General features: G+C 34.7%; 2 protein-coding genes across 2 annotated transcripts; one reads left to right on the top strand and one right to left on the bottom strand.

Moving 5' to 3' along the window:
• The first annotated feature begins 617 nt into the window (after positions 1-617).
• LOC138312596 (uncharacterized) lies at positions 618-13388 on the top strand. The gene is given in 7 exon segments (XM_069253403.1): positions 618-3817; positions 6519-7596; positions 7598-7607; positions 8507-8639; positions 10111-10250; positions 10513-10687; positions 13040-13388. Coding segments are annotated over 7 exon segments (1995 nt in total). The 5' UTR covers positions 618-3618; the 3' UTR covers positions 13300-13388.
• A 4737-nt stretch (positions 13389-18125) lies between these two features.
• On the bottom strand, positions 18126-22002 carry LOC138312595 (uncharacterized). The gene is made up of 2 exons (XM_069253402.1): positions 21730-22002; positions 18126-19634 (listed from the first exon to the last, which is right to left on the bottom strand). The coding sequence occupies exons 1-2, from the start codon at positions 21742-21744 to the stop codon at positions 18333-18335; spliced, it is 1317 nt and encodes a 438-aa protein (XP_069109503.1). The 5' UTR covers positions 21745-22002; the 3' UTR covers positions 18126-18332.
• Positions 22003-22324: the final 322 nt, after the last annotated feature.

Raw genomic sequence — 22324 nt, 5'->3', positions numbered from 1 at the left:
AAAACGTTCCATACAACGTCCATGCATGTAGCTGTCAAAGATGTGAAAATAAATTAGCTCATACATAGATATTTTACAAGTTTGTTTGTTTGTTTGATTAATTAAACGTCCTATTAACATCTATGGTCATGTAAGGACGGCCTCCCATGTATGCTGTGTACAATATATGTGTTCATATGGAACGCCATAGCTGTCTCGTATGGTTCAAATATACTTATATGAATTGGTATTTTCATTATATGATATGGTTGTATCATTATATGATTTGGTTGTATCATTATATGATTTGATCTTATCAATATTTGGTATCATTTTATCTATATTTGATTTGATTTGACCAATGTATCATTTACTTCAACCATTGTTTCATTTTCATTTGTCATGGTATTATTTTCTGTTACCATTATATCAATCGATTTCACCATTATTTGATTTGGTGACATGTATATTTGATTTGCATCTATCATTGTTTTATTTGGTGTTATCATTGTATTATTTTCATTTATCGTTATATTATTTGATTTCATCTTTATTTTATTTGGTTTTACCATTGTATGATTCTACTTTACATTATTTACAAACATCATTATTTTATTGCATATATACTTTATATGATTATACTTTTCCATTATATGGTTATACTTTTCCATTGTATGGTTATACTTTCTCATTGTATGATTGTACTGTTTCATTGTATGTATGAGTGATGTAAGCGTCTTTGCGACTCCGATTCGGAACTTTTTACCGGGGTTATTTTCTGTCATGTGTCTGCCGCCAAATGACACGAGGCGTAGAAGCTTGATCTTTTGATGCAGATGCTGCAGGTTTGTAAATTTTCTTATGGGGGCTACCTACATTTGTGTCAATCATATAGAGACCTAGGTCAGATTTCATGTCGATCCTAACTGAACTTAATTTATACACTGTCTTCATTCCGATCACGGCAGGGTATTTTTGGATAATAAGCAATTATTGAAGTTTGTGTTATTCTAACTTAGGACAGACTTGTGGCGAATATTTTCAGCAAAATTAAAATTAAGTTCACGTGTTGGTTTGTTTACGGCAACGAGTCAAAGACCATGGATGCACTGTCAAAATGGCGGAAATTGCGTAAGAAGGGACCAGTCCTGTAACACCCCGATAAAAAATTAACCTTTGTATTTATGAAACATTTTCTACCTATTCTGATTTATTTATACAAGGATTTCTCATACACGTCCTTGATTTATACCTATATTTTTCAAAACAGGAACTTTTTTTAAAAATCCATAACCTGTCTATATTCGACAAAAAACAAAGCCAACTAGATCTATAGACTATTTTGTGGGTAATACATCGGAAATCATGGATTAACACGTGTTTTAACATTTTTTCGTTATTCATGCCAAGAACATGTTGCAAGAGCTATTTTTCTTGAAGAAGAGTAGTTTTGCTAGCATTTTAACACTATATTAAAGGCCCACTACCTTTGCGAAACAAAAATTAAAAGTTTCTTAAAAACAATAAAATATACAACTAGAAATTGTCACCAGGACAATTTCACGGGCTTTTCACCTAAAAGGTAAATTAACTCTGGTCAAGGTCATTTATATTAACAAACTCGGTAGCGCTTCATCTCAACGTCCTACTCGTCTAATTCCAGGTCTTTGCCATTTCAGAACTTCACAAGAAGTAATTTGAAGATTTTCAGATTGTTAGCCGCTGTGACCTTGAATGAAGGTCAAGGTCTTTCATATTTACTAACTTGGTAGCCATTTATTTCATGTCTATATTAGGTATCTAGGCCTTGCAGAACAGCAGGAGTCATTTGAAGATTTTAGGTTTTTTGGCGCCTGTGACCTTGAATATCGATGAAGGTCAATCATATTAACAAACTTGGTAGGCATTTATGTCAGCATGCTACTTGCTAAATATTAGGTCTGTAGGCCTTCTAGAATTTGAGAAGATTTATTAATGATTTTGTTTAAAAATGGCACTTTTGAACTTCGAACCTTATTTGCAACCGAAAATTCAAGTTTTACAGAAAAGTGGTAGTGACGTTAATTGTTTCACTTTTGATTCTACATAACATAACCAAAAATCAAAGGAATTGGCTATGTGGTTGCTACAGCGGTCTCAATGAGCTGAATTTTCAATTTTAAACCTTTCATAGCTCTAAAATTACAAGTACTCTTTGACCTTTGGATGAAGGTCAAGACGGTCGTTTATTTTTTCAAAATTGATAATCAACTACCAAAGCATACTTCATGGACAATATCAAGCCTCTATGCCATGAAGAACTTGACAAGAAGATGTATTCGTGATTTTCACAGAAAACGGCGAATTTGCATTATGAGTCGATGATAGACCGGAAGTTGACATTTTAGAGAAAAATGTACAATTACAAAGTTTCTTCATATACTATTCTACATAACATATAACAAAATGAGTTATGGCTGTCTAGGTTAAACTGGAAGTGACATCATTGCTGCCATATTTGAATTTGAATCAACACCATATTAACAAGAATTGGTCACATTGATAAGTGAAAGATCTTGTGTGAGTTTGGGCTTGATCAGACAGGTGGAATCAGAGGAGATGTTTAAAATATAATTGTCTAAAAAAATGTATTTCATTGCAAGATTTCCTGTGTAAACTATGTTAACAGTGAAGATTCGTTTCATTGTTTTGCCATCTGGCACAGTGATAAGGCCATACAAAAAAATATTTGTGTTTCCGTTAACCTGACCGCAACCCTATAAAATTGATGCCTACTCAAAAACTTTTTGTCGGTTTTGTCCTCAAGCAAACAAATAACAACCTAAATTTTGTTTGGTTTTTCACAAAATCAGGAATTTTGGTACAAATTCTGTAAATTTAAGACAACAATAATCCCCTGGGAATCAAATCCATGGTTTATAAATATAAGGCTGAATAAAGTCTCCTTCAGTTTTTCACTGCAAGAAACTGGGATGAAGAGAAAAAATATATAAAAAAAAACCTACCTACCAACCCTTCATTTTTAAAGGGCGTTACAACTTACAGGAAACAAGAATATTTTTTCAATAGTTACGTCTTATCAACGTCAACCGACACATGGTAATTAGGATGACAGTGGGAAACATAAAACAACCCGCGTTATGAAGTTTGCATTTAAGTTATTTAAATTAAGGTGATGGTAAGTGTAGTATTAACAGTATTAAAAGTTACTAACTTTTGTGATTCTATAAAATTATCAATTTCGTTTACTTTCCCATTTCAAAAATTAAAAGCCGTTTCGGAAAGGTAGTGGCCCTTTAAATATTTTTAGAACTTTTCATGCGATGATGTTCAATTTTGTGATTTGCCGTTGTCTGCTCATATTCAAATTACGGAACTCGTAGGCGAACTTAAATTATCTTATTGGCGGTAGAGCATTCGGCTAGTGTTGGGAGGTTCCGGGTTTGAATCCCGGTCTGACCACTACATTTTGATTTTCTCCTCTCCTGCCACACAATTACATAGATATAGCTTTTTATAATATTATGCATAGCCCAATTTCCTAACACTGAGTTTTAAAGTAGCAATCTCATTCACTCATATTCATTACTTTGCTATTATAAAAACTCATTTTTTTTTACCCTTATAGGGGCTTTCAAAATGGCCAATCATAATGTTAACGAGGTGGAGGATATTTTGAAATCGCTTAATCTGTCGACCCTATGGCCCATATTCAAGGACAACAAATTGACAGAAATTGAAGTTTGTCTCAACTTAGACAATCCCTCACTCCAAAGCCTTGGGTTGGAAACCATGGGTGACCGGATCCGATTTCAGGAGGCTCTCAAGCGATACAAAGGTAAATTGAATTTAATGTTAATGTTTCTCAATATTTCTCTTGTTCCGTTACAGTATTTGTTGTTATACTGCTGCTTCATTGTTTTAGTTTTGTCTTAGTCCTTCCTTTATGCTTTTGGGTTTGATGCAATCAGAATATTCTTAATTGATTTGATGTATCAAAAAATTTAAATTTATCAAATGTATCAAATTTCATTTGATTTACAAAATGTACCTGTTTTCTGAAATCCATTGTAATATTTCTTGACATGTATTTAAAAGATACAATGGATATCACTTTTTTTAATATCAACTTATTTCTACTGTACATGTAGTCAGCAAAACTCGGTTGTGTTTTACATGTCCATACAAAATCATGCATTCATGAATCAGAATGGAATTGGAACATAAGGAAAGAGACAGTAAATATCACAAAATGGAAATAAATCATCACAACAAATGTCTTGAAAATGTTTTGAGCACATTCAGTTTTATTTCAACTGGCAATGTCCCCATGTCATTTGAAAGTGTGTAAAAAAGAGAGATGTTTTTTATGAATGAAATCATTTTTTTGGTCCCACATTATGATACATGATATTGGCAATCTGTATAATTATAGTATTGCGAAACCTAAAAATATAGTTAAAAAGGAGTTGTCCCCCTTGCCGACTCTTCAATTCACATGTGTTTGTATAAAATTATGGCAGGGAGAAAACAGTCGTAACCACCTGCATCATTGTGGCCCTCTTGTGGCTTTTATTTTGTATTTCCCTCTGAGGATGAAACTGCTGTGAACAAGAATCTGGCATGTGTGGGACCACAGGTGTTTGGCTCTACATTTTTAGGTAACCTGATCGAGACAAAGTCTCAAGTGACCTTTTCTATTCGTCTTTTGTCCGTCGTCATGCATTGTGTGTCCATTAACAATTTACATTTTAAACTTCTCCAAAACTGCTGAAGCAATTCAATGAATTTTTGCACAAAACTTCTAAGGCATACTGCTAATCAAAATTGTGAATTATATGGCCCCAATGTACTGGGGTGGGGGGGTGGGGGGTGGGGGGCAAAAGGGGACAAAATGGCTAAAATTTCAAAAATCTTCTCCATCCGCAGATGTGGTAGAATCAAATTCTCTTCATAGATTGAAAGGTCTCGAGGTCCTCTCCAAAATTTGTGAATTTTATGGCCCTGGGGTCTCAAGAGTTTCCTCCCCAGGGTCAAAGAAAACTCATTTATGAGCATTATTTCCTTTATTTTCATAGGAAATGTAACATATACTTATAATGGAATGAAATACCCTTCATAGATAAAAGGTTAAATAGATATTATCACAGACTTCAAATGCCTGATAGGCCAATATAGTGCTTGTATGTCTGTTTCATTCTGTATCCGATGACCATGAAGGCCCATGGGCCTCTTATTATATTTGTAATACAGTACTGTACATGTGTCAATTAAGATCTATATGGCCAAAAAAAAATATGTTTGTTTAGGGGGTCACATTAGGCCAAAAAAATAGGGTAGGTAGGTCGGATTTTTTTTTGATATTTTATGTAATTTTTCATGTCACAGATTTATTGCCTATGTACTTGCATAATATTTTTAAATATGCATTACAATGTAAAAAGAAAGTCTATATTGTTCACCATACTTTAACATGCTGCTATATATTGTCTCTTTCTCTTTTACAAGTACATAGTTGTCTTTTATTTTTTCTTTCCTTCTTCAGGGGGTTAAGTTTACAACAGTTTATATAGAGAAAACACATTTTTGAGCATTATTTAGTCATTTGTTATAGGAGTTGAGTCAAATGCTGTCATAATTATCAGTATGAGATGGTAGTAAAACTTTGTTGTAGGTTACATTAGTACATTACGTAACAATTTATACTTCAAAAATCTTCTCAAATTTAACAAATAGCATAATTTAATTAGGGCCCCGCATCGAGATGCGGGTGCCCTATAGTAATCAGGTTGTCCGTCCGTCTGTCCGTCCGTCCGTCCGTCTGTCCGTTTTTTTTCTTTTGCACATTAATGATGGAAGGGAGTGGAGTATTTTCCCCATATTTTACATGATGATTCCCCATCCATCCTAGATCTGCTTGGTAATTTTTCAGACTGAAATTAAATTAAAAAATCGGCCATCTTGGATTTTAACATTTAAAAAAATCACAATGTTGTTGCTCTTAACTGATAAACATTTTGTTATAACATTATGATGCAAAGTTGTTCAGAATTAAACAAGGAGTTGACTGTCCAAAGGTAAGGTCATTGGCCAAGGTTACTAAGTCAAAGGTCAAGGTCAAATTTATTTGAGTTAATTGTATGCTCTTAATGTAATGTTAGCTTGGAATCAGGATTCAAGTTAAATACTTGGAAGACTTTTTCCAAAGAATTATAATAATGTACCATCATCGGTTTCCCAATTAATGTTGACATTAATTATTTATTAGCAACATATAGCTAACACGGAAGAATTCGTTGTCAAAATACTACTTTTCCACTTAAGCACGTCAGACACATAGCGGGGCCCTTTCTGACGTGTCAGTGTTCTAGTTCCCTTTACATATAGAAAACTCACAAGGTCCTTTCAAACAAAATTGATTTAAATAAATCTGGGGTCCCTGGATGTTTTTCCCCTGGTTAGTAGCTAGTTTGAATTTTGACCTTATTGCATTTCCATGAGATAGTTGAGATAAACTTTTTATCCTTTTTTTTTTTTAGGGAAAAGCAATACTAGTCTTCCTACTGATACCGGTACATCTTTGAGACAAACCAGGCTTTTATTTGGTAGATCAAGGAGACGGACAGAGACTAAGGCACGAGATAAGAAAAAGAGTTCAGCTCGATCCTGGACAGCAAGTTTTGTTTGCTTGTCGGACAAAGATGCAAGTACTGTTCCTAATGGACGCGAGAGAGTAGTTTTGCAGAGCAGTGGGCTAGGCTTCAAAAGGATTGTATTTTCAACAGATGACGATGAAAATGAGGTGAAACAGAAGCTGTCTGAATCATTCCCTAAGTTAATTGGGATTGGTGGTTTTGAACTTTTGAAGTGCTTAGCAAACAAAAGAAAATTGGAAGTGTTAGGCTGCACCTGGAACGTTCAAAATCTGAAGGCTGTGATGAGCCCACAGTCCAGGATTTTTATCAGACCAATACAAAAAAACCTAGAAACTGTGGATGTTTTGTCTGACAATGAAGGTACTCTATCATTCAACAGCAAGATAAAAGAAGAATGTCTCAAATGTGGCCAATTAATATGTGTAACAATGCTGAGGGCCCATATAGTAACCTGCTGTGATGAGGATTCTGATATGGAATTGCCAGACATTGAAATGCATTCAGTATACCAAGACATTTGGTCATCGAACAATGATTTGGATGTAGAGCTTATAGAGTCAAATACAAAGGGACAGGGATCCGGAGCTTCCAATGGTTCAAATGTAGCAGAACCTCACACAGAGAGACCAAACTTGAATGATCAGTTATCAAAGAGAAATGAAGCTTCAAAAGATCTTGATTTTCCTATACATGTATCTCCAAAATTATCAAAAGACATAGAAGATATAGTGGAAAATGTAGTGAAAGTTTGTTCACATTGGAGTAATCCCGTAGAAATACTGAAGTTTTTGCAAGCTAATACCATTGTTGGCCGAAAGCTGGAGGTTGAAGATGTTACGGAGACAATAGCTTCTGAAGGAGAAACCAACCATATTTGTGTTGATCGTGAAAACATCTTGGAAACAGCCTTTGATGAAATTCAGCAAATCAAAAATTTCAGAATAACTTTAGAGGTTGATTTTTTATGGTGAGGTAAGTAAATAGTGATCAAGTGCCATCTCTTTGCAATATCTTGAAGGCTAATTCTTTAAATCATAATGATATCCTTATTAAATGTGGTCAATAGGGATATGCTAGTTTTTAACCCACCATCTGATGATGGTGGGCTATTCAAATCGCTTCTTGTCCGTGGTCCGTCTGTCTGTCCTTCCGTTAACAATTCTTGTTAGAGCAGCAGCTATTTCTCGGAAAGTGCTGAAGGGATCTTTCGCAAATTACATATGTAGGTTCCCCTTGGGCCCTAGTTGTACGTGGGCATATTGCCTTTTGTGACTGATCGGGCAACTAGATGGATGACCGTTCGCCATCTTGAATTTTGATAGTTGAAGTTTGTTACAGCTATTTCTCAGACAGTACTGCAGGGATCTGTTTCAAATTCCATATGACATATGTGGGTTTCCATTGGGCCCTAGTTGTGCATGAGTATTTTGGGACCGATCGGTCAACCGTCTTGGATTTTTATAGTCGAAGTTTGAAAAGCAGAGAAAAGATCCATCTGACAATTGTCAGACATGCATAGATCAATCTGGGATCTCTTGTTAGTCCCCTGTCGGTGAAACAGAAGGGGACTTTAGTGTTTGTCTCCATCTAAGGTCTGTTTGTTTTTTTGGATGTTGGTTTCCATCAAACAATAACTTGAGAACAGATTGATGGATAATATTTTTTGAAACTTCAAACATTGGTACCTTTAATACAAGGTAATACAATCTTACCTGTTTCACTGGCAGGGGACAAAAACATCCCTATAAAATTATAACCAAATATATTGCTGAACCCAATTTTGATCCAGTAAGCTATTATGATTACCTTATCTTCCAAAATTTAATTTGAGTCCTTATTTGCATCAATTAAAATTTCATGTTATTTTCCAGAGTGTATCCGACTTGGGTGGACCAAGAAAAGAATTTTTCCGTTTGGTATTGATGGCCATCAAAGAAAAATACTTTGACCATGATCTTAGGAGTGTGCTGAGTGAGGACTACCTTACAGTCGGAAAGATTCTTGGTAAGATCTTAAAAAAGTCCCATTGTAATCTACTGGGTATCTCTACAAAGTCACTCATCTAAAATCTAGTACAAAGTAGACCTTACTAGTAGACCTTACTAATAATGCTGAACGTATTAACTTGTTCCTTGCAGTTTCTACTTTAAAAACATATAACATTGTACATATGTAATTATCAACACCAATGTGGCTCACCTAGCTCATTAAGGCCTAATTTCATAGCTTAAAGCTTAAGATGCTCCACAGCCGACAGCATAAACAATTAACACTCATCATTTGAACAATAATTGGTGTTTTATCGTGTATACATATGCTTAATTAACACAAAAAATGATATGAAATAATTTAGTTTCCTTTCGGTGCATGCACAATCTACTCCATTCCATATAGGACATGGTGCCACAATTTTTTGGGATGCAATTAATTATTTTTTTTTAAAATATTTTTATCTTGAAGTAAAATTAGAAGCTCAAACTTTTCAATAGTGTTAATCATGTTTTTAGTTAGTAACTTTTGTTACTTGTAACTGATCTTGATAGAGGAAAAATACCATTTGTTATGGGTGGAGCATCTTTAATTGCCATATTTTGTGTACTGACTCTTAAGTACAATTCAATACATATACCCCAATAAAGATGATAGAAAGACAGAATTTTTTTCTCTTAAGTCTGACTGCTAAGGTATATCAGCATTCTAGGAGCTTCAATCAGATCGATATTAAGTGCTCCAGACAATTTTTGGAGCCTAATTGCATACGCACTTTTGAAGAAATGTGTACAACTCTGTGCGACCTAAAACTTAACACAGGTATTTAGATAAAAGTTATGTGGTTATTAGCGTAGCTCACCATTAGATGGTGGGATGGTGGGCTATTCAAATCGCCTTTCGTCTGTGGTCCTACGTCCTTCTGTCTTTTCGTTAACAATTCTCTTGTTACCGCTATTTCTCAGAAAGTACTTAAGAGATCTTTCTCAAATTTCATATGTAGGTTAGGACCCTAGTTCATAGTTGTGCATATTGCATTTTGAGACAGATTGGTCAACAAGATGGCAGACAGGTACACACGTAGCCATCTTGGATTTTGATTATTGAAGTTTGTTATTGCTTTATCTTGGAAAGTACTGAAGGGATCGTTTTCAATTTTCATATAGAGTATACATCTAGCTGTGTATGTAGTCAAAGATCTAAAAGCAGAGATCTAGAAAAGATCCCTTTTTTCCATTGTCGGACGTAAATCATTCTTTGGTAGGCACCAAGATCCATCTGGGATCTCCTGTTCCAAGTTATCTCTGATATTAGTACTTGAAATGTGTAATATATTGATTAAAAAAAAAGATATGGTAAAATTTTACATATTTCACTTTTTATGTATATCGTTTCACTTTGTCATCCTCTATTAATTTGCTTATATTTTTTTTAGCAAAAAACATTGTTCCTCGATCTCGTAAATATATGTGTTTGAATATTTTAGGCCTCAGCATACTACAAAATGGTCCTCTTCCGACCTTCATTCGCCATGATGTTTTAAATGAACTTTTCTCCAATGACGAATCACAGTCCAGTTGCATCCAGAATTTGAGAATTGGGTTAGATGAGGTTGGAATTTATCAGGTAAAAAGAAAATGTGAAAATTTTAGAAGTCTTCAGCTCACCCAGTTTGGACCAGAGGAAACTTTAAGGTCACCTGAAATGAATTCTCAAGTAACATGTTCTAATCATTATCGCGTTTGTCAGTATTGTTGGTAAAGGCAGGTAGGACAATAATTGCTACCTATAGATATTTCCTGAAATATCCATGTGACATTAGGTGATATGTACAGGACTTCTGGGCCTGATGTTTGAAGCACTGAACTATACATTTTTGTTTTTGCAGATTGGTTCCCGTGTCCCATCTTTTGTCTTCCTGTTGAGGCCTTCCAATAAGAAACTAACAGTCAGAGCTCTGACTCACTATTTGAAACCTAACTTTTCAGAGACAGGTTCTAATGGTAGAGTCCAGGAGGGAGCAGTGTATGCGGCCTTCATGAGGTACATTCGTGAAGTTGCCAGTAAGTATATAATAAAATTGTTAGATTTAGAAATCAGATCATAGACATAGTGTTGATCGAGTTGAAATTCAAAAGTGTAATCTTCATAGCTATGTAAATATTGACTGTGGTTGACCCTTATAGGAGATTTAAGAAAAAATGACGACGAAGTTGCACAAAGGTACATCTGGGCAGTCAATGGTACAATTTTTTATTTTTATACACATAAACATGGTGGGAACACAGCCCCTTGTGCATGATATTTCTTCAACATTAAATCTGCATAAATATACTGTATTTTATCCCTATTAAGAGTGCTTAATATAATAAGGGTGCCCTCACATTTTTTGCTGAAAAAAATAAACTATTTGTCTTTGCTGGTGCTAATAAAATACTGTTTCAAATCAGTTAGATGCTTAACATATCTATATCATCTTGTATAAGAACTAAATGTATTGCATCGGACATTTTTTCCGAGCGTTTACGCATAGAAACAGCAAGATCGCCATGTTGAAAACAAAACATGTCACTTTAATGTTCCACAAGCGTGTGTGGATGAACTCTAACTGGCAACAACACGTTAACAATGTCTATACAGGTTTTATGAATACTTACTGTATATCTACGATAAAGGTTCCTAAATAACAGGAATGTTATCATTTCTAAGCATTTTATTGTCTGCTCTTGTCAGTATTTCCCATCTGCCACAAAAAGAAAGTAGCGATCGAAAGCACCATCTGCCATTTTGTGTATATGCATGGTAACAAACAGGCTAGCATGAAATTCCAAAATTCCATGAAATAGACACATTTTATCAGTGTTAAATACTTCTGGTGCTTACATTTCTTCATAATTATGTAATTTCAATACTTACTTGACTTAAAAACGTAAGTTGGTTAAAATAAGTTTAAGAAAAATACGAAAAAAAGCAAGATGACTATAGTCTGTTTCAGAAAAAAAAAATATCTAAAAATGGTCTCAAATAACAGCTCCCCCCTCAGCCAATTACCCATGTATTTGATACAAACTGGTTATGTTATTTGCTAGCCAACTGATGTCTTTTGTTCACGAAATAGGAACAGTAATTAAATTTAAGTCGAATCAAGCTGATTTTAGAACTCATCCCAAGATCTTTCCAATGTAAGTCTACATACAAAGTTTCATGAAGCTGAGTGCATACATATTTTACTCAATTTATCGTGTTCAGAAGGGCAATAACTCCGTTAATAACTGTCAAAACAAGCTGATTTTCGAGCTCGTCCGAGATCTTTCCAATGTTAGTCTACATACCCAGATTCATTAAGCTCGGTTCATATTTACCCTAGTTATCGTGCTAACAAGGTTCAATAATTATTATTGCAAAGGTCAATAAATCAGTAAGTTACAGTCAAATCAGGCCAGTTTTTTAACTCGTCCAATTTTAGTCTAAATACATAGTTTCATGAAGCTGAGTGCATATTTACTCAAGTTATAATGTTCACAATGTCCAATAATAATTATTTGTGCAAAGGACAATAACTCTATGTTACAGTCGAATCAAGTTGATTTTCGAACTCGTCTGAGATTTTTCAATGTTAGTCTACATACAAAGCTTCATTAATATAAGCTTCGTGCATATTTACTCAAGTCATTGTGTTCACAAGGTCCAATAGTAATTATTAGTGCAAAGGGCAATAACTCCATAAATTACTGGTGAATTAACCTAATGTTCAAACTTGTCCCAGATCTTTTCAATGGTAGTCTACATACAAAGTTTCATTAAGCTCGGTTTATATTTACTCAAATGATTGCGTTCACAAGGAAACGTTGATGGACGTCGCTCAGGTGACCTAATAAAAATGTAAATGTCAGTAACCTGTGAAACAATAATAATCCATTTTAAAATCTGAATTTACAAGTGTAGAAGTTTATACTTTAATTGTTAAACTTGGAATTATTGATTGTGTAGAGGGCATGTACGTAACTATTATTGATTTTTTCCGTCGCCATACTGTGTTTGTACCTTTGAGATTCCGGATGTAAACTTTCTATGAGGTCACGCCATCTTTTCTGAAATCTCCTATAGGGGCTGATGGGTGGGAGCAAAAAGGTCAATGAATTGGTCAAAATTTCAATCTAAGAGCATAATATTTCCTATTTTCAATAAGAGAGTTCAAGGATTTTAATGTTTTAAACACCGTAGATCCTGTATCAAAGTGCTGAATATCAAAAGGGACAATTAAAGGCAAATGCAGAAAAATATGTAGTGTTACATCATGTGGTCATTGATCATTGTTGGATACAAAAGTATATAGATACTGTAAACCATGTACATGTAATAATCATTTTATTTCACACCAAAAAACTATTGAAAAGTGTTTTGATAATTTATAGGTGGAAGAAGAGGCACATTGACATTATCAAACATCTTGGAGTTTGTCACAGCATCCAGTGAAGAGCCAGCTGTTGGCTTTACTTTAAGCCCATCAATTGAATTTGTTGTTATAAGCACCAGTTTTATCCCAACTGCAAATACATGCAGTTGCTGTATGTACCTTCCACGACCAACATCAACATTGAAATTACCAGCAGATGACCAGCTTTTCGGTTTATATGACTTGGCTTTCCAAAACAAATATTTTGGAATACTGTAAAGTGTGTTTTCCTTTATATGTGACATGTGACTCACTTCGATCTGTTAAAGGAAGTTGTTGTGTAGAGACTACAACACATTTTGAATTTCTATACACACAGTTCATGTTATCTATGTTCACTGAAATTTTGAAGTTTTTAGGTCATCTGACCCGAAGGGTCACGATGAACTATAGTCGTCATGTTTCGTCCGTCTTCGTGCGCCGTGATTTAACATTCACATTTTGAACTTCTCAAGTTCTACCAGTGCAATTTGGCTGAAACTTGCATGAAATGATCCTGACATGGTCCCAACAAAGTGTTGGTATTTTTCGAGTCAATCCGAAATCCAAGATCGTCGCCACAGCTGCCATCTTGAAAACACATTTTGAACTTCTTCTCAAGTTCTACCGGTGCGATTTGGCTGAAATTTGCATGAAATAGTCCTGACAAAGTGTTGTTATTTTTCGGGTCAATCCGAAATCCAAGATGCCCAACACAGTCGCCATCTTGAAAACAGATTTTGAACTTCTTCTAAAGTTCTTCTGGTGTTATGTGACTGAAATGATCCTGATATGATATTGACGAAGTGTTGTTACATCTCTGGTTGTGCCAAATCGAAGATGGCTACCGTGACACCATATCCTATTAATTTCATATATGAATATTGTCTAGTTAGTCCGATGACCGTTAAGGCCCTTGGGCCTTTTGATATAGTAATTATAGGGCCCTGCAAGATTTGGGTACACTATTGTAATTATACATGTAATCTTTTTGACAAGTCACTTGGCATCTCCTTATGTAAATACAATTGATACAATACAATACAATGTTATTTTATTTAAGTGTCACACATCTTAAAAATAATTACAGTACCATATAAAAATATCCATCGCACACAATTATTCAAAGCCGTATTTGGCTTATGAGACACTAAAATTTAATAAAATTTATATACATGTACGATTGGTGGTATCATAATTTGCATACAGATAGTACCGTCCGCCTATGATTCATCGCATATATTACTGCAAAATGAAATTTCTAACTTGTACTATGGTTCATCTGTATGTACTAGAACAATAATTAGCAATACTAAACCATGCAGCTTGTGTATTAAATCTGAACAGATATCATTAGGAAATTAAAGCACAAGGAAATGAATTTCTCCCATACTTGACAGGGTTATCCCACGGTTGCTAGGGAAAAGACAGCTCACATGCACTAGATAGTGACGTCATCAATACATATGGCAACAATTATCACTCACAGCGAAGTTCATATCAACTGAAGTTTCACCATTTTTAGGTCATCTGACCGAAGGTCAGGATGACCTATTGTCATCGTGCACCGTCCGCCGTGCATAAAACTATTTATACAAAAGCCTACTCCTCCTAAACCCTTGAGTGAATTACATCCATATTTGGTGTGAAACATCCTTGGGGAAGGACAATAATATTTTATATAAATGAGATAGGTCCGACCCCTAGGGGCAAATTTTCTTAATTTAAGCTTTTAAATCCTACTCCTCCTTTATCCTTGAATGGATTTCATCCATATTTGGTGTGAAACATCATTGGGGAAGGACAATCATATTTTATATAAATGAGATAGGTCCGACCCCTAGGGGCAGAGGGGCGGGGCCCCAAAAGGGGAAATTTTCTTAATTTAAGCTTTTAAATCCTACTCCTCCTTTATCCTTGAATGGATTTCATCCATATTTGGTTTGAGACATCATTGGGGAAGGACAATAATATTTTATATAAATGAGCCTGGTCCGACCCCTAGGGGCTGAGGCCCCAAATGGGGAAATTTTCTTAATTTTAGCTGTAAAATCCTACTCCTCCTTCATTCTTGGATGAATTTCATCCATATTTGGTATGAAACATCATTAGGGACGGTCAATCATATATATATAAATGAGTCTGGTCCGACCCCTAGGGGCTGAGGGGCGGGGCCCCAAAAGGGGAAATTTTCTTAATTTAAGCTTTTAAATCCTACTCCTCCTTTATCCTTGAATGGATTTCATCCATATTTGGTGTGAAACATCATTGGGGAAGGACAATCATATTTTATATAAATGAGCCTGGTCCGACCCCTAGGGGCAGAGGGGCGGGGCCCAAAAGGGGAAATTTTCTTAATTTAAGCTTTTAAATCCTACTCCTCCTTTATCCTTGAATGGATTTCATCCATATTTGGTTTGAGACATCATTGGGGAAGGACAATAATATTTTATATAAATGAGCCTGGTCCGACCCCTAGGGGCAGAGGGGCGGGGCCCAAAAATGCGGAAATTTTCTTAATTTAAGCTTTTAAATCCTACTCCTCCTTTATCCTTGAATGGATTTTATCCATATTTGGTGTGAAACAACATTGGGGAAAGGACAATCATATTTTATATAAATGATTCAACTAAGGAGTTCCTTGTATGTTTATATTAACCGTTAACCAATACTTTATACTGTGACTGTTGTTTTGTGCCATGAGTCAGATGACCGTTAAGGCCCATGGGCCTCTTGTTCGTTAAAGTATGAGAGAAAAAGAATCAAACATGGGTTTGTCAGGTGGACAGGGATATCTCAACCTGAGTGAAAGATTTTGACCATCAACTCTCGGCAAGCCTCTGGTTGATTAGCCAAAATCTTTCGCTCGGGTTGAGATATCCCTGTCCACATGATAACAGGCCCATGTAAGATTCTATAAATCCCTTTCTATAGTTAACCTGTTATAAACTTAAAATATGTCTATCTATAAACTTAAAATATGTCTATCTATAATCTAACCACCTACGCTTCATCGTATTGTATAATGATTTAGCTAAATTATACTGGAGCTCATCTGTCTGTAGAATATAATAGTATTTATCTCTGGCACTAAGAGAAGAGAACTCATCCGATATTGAACTCGCTTGTGTAAATAAATTTGAACAAATGTCACTATAAGAAGCACATTCACAAAGAAAATGAATTTTCTAAACAGAACAGGGCAGAGTCTCTGTTCCTTTAGTAGGTTAGAATAACTGTAAAATAAATAATTACTTGTATGAACAATTAAACATTTTGTTATGAAGTGGAAAGAAGATTTGAAATCAAACAAGCTCATATACCAGTACCTTAATTACATTCAAGGTCATGACCTTCAAATGTGAAGGTTAACAGAGGGTCAGGACTGGGGGAACTCTGATTCCTTTCAATTACATGTAATTGGTTTATAGACAAAATTGGTAGTACTCGGTTTTAGTTTCAACTTACAAGTAAAAGGGCAAGTGAACTCTTGCACCAAGGCACATCATCTGTCATAGACCTTTAAGGCCCAGTATTATGTTAGCACCATATAAATTAGTAATTTATGATTGTGCAAGATTAAGACATTAACAAAAAGTAATTTGTTGACAACATCAGTATTAATAGTTGGATACAAAGGTGAACATTTCCTGGTTTTACATATGCACACATTGTAACTAAGAGGATAAGTAAATGTTCTACAATACAGGTAGTAAAATTTCTAACTATCAACCCCCCACTTTTTTTAATATCATTGATTATCAATCAAATTGTTTCCTATTACCAGTATTATAATTAATATAATTATGAACATGAGCACAAAACCATGTGGATATCACTAATTTTAGTTATTGCAAATGTAATTGCCATAGGTCAATAAATGTTGATGAGTTATTTCTTGTTTGGTTTTCATTTACTGTAGAACCAGTGATAATCGTGAATGTATTATATTGTGACCAAACACACTAGAGCTACTTGCAATTTTACTGTATGAATTTGAAATTGAATGAAAAATAACAAATGACAACCAACATAATAGGGATAATGTGTCAGCTCACTTAGATTAAATAGGGGAAATAGACAGTCAGACAATTGTTTTAAATTTCTACTTCTCATTATAAGTACCAAATGGATATTCACTAAATAATAGTTAGAAATGTCCTAAGGAGATGTACAAACAGATTTTTCATTAATGATGACTCTGACCCCTGGAGCCAAAGTGGCTGTGTCAATAAGGGAAATACTGAAGAAAATTTTACATTTGTACATACATTTAGAAGACTTGAGACTTTGTCTCAGGTGATCTAAAAAAGCCCATGGCCATATAGGTTTTTATTGGATTGGGAAACATTAAAAAAAAAAAAAAAAAAAACATTTTTATTTAAACGATATTTGTATACCACTTAGTTTATATTCATGAAGACCTGGGCCGTGCACCATAAAACTTTCTCAGACAGATCTTTTACTGATCAAGTCTATGTAAAATCATATACTAGAGTAAAAAAATTCTGTCTGAGAATAGTTTTATGGTGCCGGGCCAAGGTATTGGGTCTGTGACAAGCTGGGATGAAGGGCTACCAAGTTTGTTAAAATTAATGTGACCTTAACTTTCATTCAAGGTCACAGGGGTCAAATACACTTATATCTTTAAACGACTTGTGAATAACTGAGAGGCCTAGATACCTGATATTAACCCTGGGATGAAGGGCTACCATATATGTGTGTTCAAATGAATGACCTTGAACCATGACATGGATCAAATAGGCTAAAATCTTTAAACAACTTCTTACAAATAAATCAGAGGACTAGAGATCTGATATTGGGTCTGTGACGAGCTGGGATGAAGGGCTACCAAGTTTGTTAAAATGAAAGACCTTGACTGTCATTCAAGGTCACAGGGCTAAAATCTTTAAACGACTTCTTGTGAATAACTAATTATAAGAGACCTGATATTGGGTCTGTGACATGCTGGGGCAAAGGGCTACCATGTTTATTAAAATGAATGACCTTGACCTTTATTCAGTGTCTATTAATTTATCAAAAAATAGTTCTTTGTATTGCCTTAATTGTTTGCCACTACTTTATTCTTTGAGGTGTTGCATTGTGACAATAGTCAGATGACTATTACAGTAAGACTCATTAGCCTCTTGTTGGTTATAAAGTTAATCCCACACACCAAACCGTAATTTATTTCTATAGGTATTAATTAACTGTCATTGTTTAAACGTATTACTCTCAAAGATGTTACATAATCATTGATTCCAAAATTCACATCAAAACAAGGAGAACCTAACTTCAAGTGCTAACATCTGCATACACTGTTCATCAAGTTCAGCTGGAGAACCAAATATAGGCCTTTCATTATGCTCTCCTCTTAGGGCTTCTGAATTGAAACTTTCTTCGCCAATGTTATTTAAAGCTTCTTCGTCTAGATCCGCACCAGTTGTATTTTGAAACTGACCGGCAATCCAGAGAGCTTGAGGGGATGATTTCACTGTTCTGATTCTGTGAGCATCCCATGCCTGAGACCATACATGAAGTCTTCTGTTAATTTCGTTCATGTATATATAGTGAAGAGCTTGCAAATGAGTGATGTCCAAGCAGTCCAAGATTCCCTGGTCTTCCATATAATAGAACAAATTGTAAAAAAAGCTTAAAACTCCTTCATAAACATCTCGCCAGAGACGTTCAATCCGTTGATTGTGCGTACTCTTCCCCGTTATAAACCCAGTTAATCCTCTCTTAGATAGCATGAAGTTTGCTACATCAATATTTTCCAGACCTTTATCAGAACGAACTTTATTTGGTGTGCCATATTCAGAAACACCCGACGAAAAACATTGAAATACTGTTTCAGATCTGTTGTTGTCACAACACTTCAAAAACATGATCTTTCTGCTAAAACCATCGATGCCACCTGCTATTACAAACCGCCACCTAACAAGTTTATGATTTGTGTCTATGTGCCACAAATGATTAGGTGCCAAGACATTATACACACGTCTGTGGAGCCGTCCCTTGCATCTCTGAGATACTCCTTTAGAGTCTATACGGTGTATAGAATCCCGGATACGCCATCTTTGAACTTTGATATGTAGTTGCTTGGATAAAATTTGCTTTATCATATTTTCACCACAAAGTGGGAAATCTCCACATATTTTTTTTATGTTTAGATCAAGCATATCATTGGAAATGTCACAAAATGACATTTTACTTAAATTGTAGGCACGCATTCTACGATAAACTGTGCTTTCAGAAACCTGCAGTATCTTGCATATATCAGATATTTGAAATCCATTGTCTAATAAATACTCTAGTGTACATTTTGGGAGGTCAAATACAGGTGCCCTGCCATCCAATGACACTTTGGCAGGAGGAGTGTGACCATACTTTACACATTCAGTTCTAAGTTTCATCATGTCAGAAGAGTTGACTATACCCAATGTTCCAAGTTCAACAGCAGATAGTTTTCCAACAATATCTGGCGTTATTTTCTCTCTTTCAAAATTGTTGTATGCATGGTCGAAGTCAAGCTTCTTGAGAATAACTGACATCTGATTGTCCTCCATTTTTCGCTAAAAAGCAAAAACATAAAAACAGATTAAATCTTTATCTATATATACAATCAAAAGAAGTTATGAGGCTTTTCTGTAATTCATGAATATATACAAAAAAAATTACATTGCTTATTCAATATTGATAAAAGCACATTTTACATTGCCTGCTAATGAACATGTTTTTCTTTCTTTCTTTTTTTTTTTTTTTTTTTTTTTTTTTGTTTGTTTTAAATCGAAGGTTCCAAGTCTGCTAAGACTACATTTTGGATGCCATTGGCCCATTGGTGACAATGTGACATATCACTTCATTCAGAAAATGCTCACTAATTTGTTGAACAACAACAGGCCCATGGGCCTTAATAGTCATCAGACATTAAAAGCTTTATGAATGGGTATATACGATGCCTTTTACAGGTTGGGCACAAACCTGCATATGGGTAACAGTTACCTGTCTGAGTAATCATAAATTACCCAAATGAGGAATTATGTGAAAGAAAAATCCATGAAGTTTTAAATTTTTTTATCAAAAAAGGGCGTAATAATTTTGATATGGCACCATTACAAACATAACTTAGTACATTTTTAAATGGGACAAACTTCATTGATTTAATTTTGGTAAAAGTCACAAACTAAAACAGGTTACTATGGTGCTAACAAAAGAACACAGGTAAAACTCATTCAACCATGACATTTACATTGAACTTCCCTGATGGGCTGTGCACTGTAGTCAATGGAGAACACAGGTTTCTGAAAATTAGTTATAGATTATATAATCATGGACCAACAAGAAGAGTGCCCCAAGATCATTTTTAGACATTTTAGAGGTCTAGATAAAAAAAAAAACGATAAAAAGTCTCTCTCTTCTACATATACAGTGTGTATGTGTTTGAATACTAATGGTGAAATCTATATATAGATATAAAAATTTCCCCTTTATCGATGCGTCTCTAGTGCGTAGTTGACGCCAAAGATAAACTAGTGATTACTATACGATGCCTCCCAAGAAGACAGATTTTTAATCCGGCCAATGAGATTGCAGTGGAGGCCTCGCTCACGCATATTACATGTATATATCCTACAGACAGTATGAATCTTAATTAAATAATTGTCAAAAATCTACAAATGCAGAGTAATGTTTGTCATAATGGGGCTTAAATCGTCTTTGTGACGGCACTTTGTATAGATGTGTAGGATGATTTTGAAAGGAAAATTATCGCTCTTTCCAACGGTAGTAACCGTTTTTATGAAGATGTGCTAGAAATGTGTTTTTATCGCCGCTTAAGGTAGGCAGGTTAGAAACTTTGAGTCTGTGAGCTTTGGCCACCCTTCTCGTATATCGTACCATGTACTGTAAAGTATGATTTTTATCGTTTTTTTTTTATCTAAGCTTAGACCTCTAAAACGTCTAAAGATGGTCTTGGTGCACTCTGGTGGGTCCATGGTTATATAATCTGTAACTAATACTCAGATCCCTGTGTTAGGACACTCTGGTGGGTCCATGATTATATAATCTATAACTAATTCTCAGATCCCTGTGATGGAGAAAACCTAAATTGTCATCTTACAAGTTACAACAAAATGAGACAACAGAATTTGACATTTCATGCATAGAAACATAGAGTCTTACTCTTTGTTTAGTTGTAAGGCATTCTAAAAATTATGACGCCGTTTTTAATATTTTTTTTTTTTAAACAACATAAGGCCTACTAACCAGTATGTGTTTTATTTTCACAGAATTCCTCAATTGGGTAACTTATTGATTACTACAAACAGGTAACTACTCAAATAGGTAACTGTTACCCATATCATATGCAGGGTTGTACCCAATCTGTTTTTAGGTCATGCCATGGTCACTTATATATGGTATTTAATTAAATCAGTCCCGACTCAAATCGGCCCTATACATACCGGTAAGTTACAATTCAACGTAGATCTAGACTAATTCATCAACTGCTTAAAAATATACAAACTAACGTTAACGTCATTGTACCCAAATTGTTACTGTACTGGGACCCAACCAGTAATCGTGATTGTGTGCATATCCAACTGTGCGTATAGATTTTCGAATGTCTGGAGCTGCTGATAAATACTTCATGATAGAAAATTTACAAACCTGCAGCATCTGCATCAAAAGATCAAGCTTCTACACCTCGTGTCATGGCGGTAGTGTCATGGTGGCAGACACATGACAGAAAATAACCCCGGTAAAAAGTTCCGAATCGGAGTCACAGAGACGCTTACATCACTCATACATACAATGAAACAGTACAATCATACAAAGAAAAAGTATAACCATACAATGGGAAAGTATAACCATATAATGGAAAAGTATAATCATATAAAGTATATATGCAATAAAATAATGATGTCTGTAAATAATGTAAAGTAGAATCATACAATGGTAAAGTCAAATGAAAATAAAGATGAAATCAAATAATATAACGATAAATGAAAATAATACAATGATAACACCAAATAAAACAATGATAGATGCAAATCAAAAAATATATACATGTCACCAAATCAAATAATGGTGAAATCGATTGATATAATGGTAACAGAAAAATAATACCATGACAAATGAAAATGAAACAATGGTTGAAGTAAATGATACATTGGTCAAATTCAAATCAAATATAGATAAAATGATACCAAATATTGATAAGATCAAATCATTGATAATATATGATTTCATCTGTTAATCGCAG

Source organism: Argopecten irradians, unplaced genomic scaffold (assembly GCF_041381155.1).
Source record: "Argopecten irradians isolate NY unplaced genomic scaffold, Ai_NY scaffold_0384, whole genome shotgun sequence".
NCBI lineage: Eukaryota > Metazoa > Mollusca > Bivalvia > Pectinida > Pectinidae > Argopecten > Argopecten irradians.
Note: the sequence above shows the minus strand (reverse complement) of the source record. Positions and strands in the feature narration are given on the sequence as shown.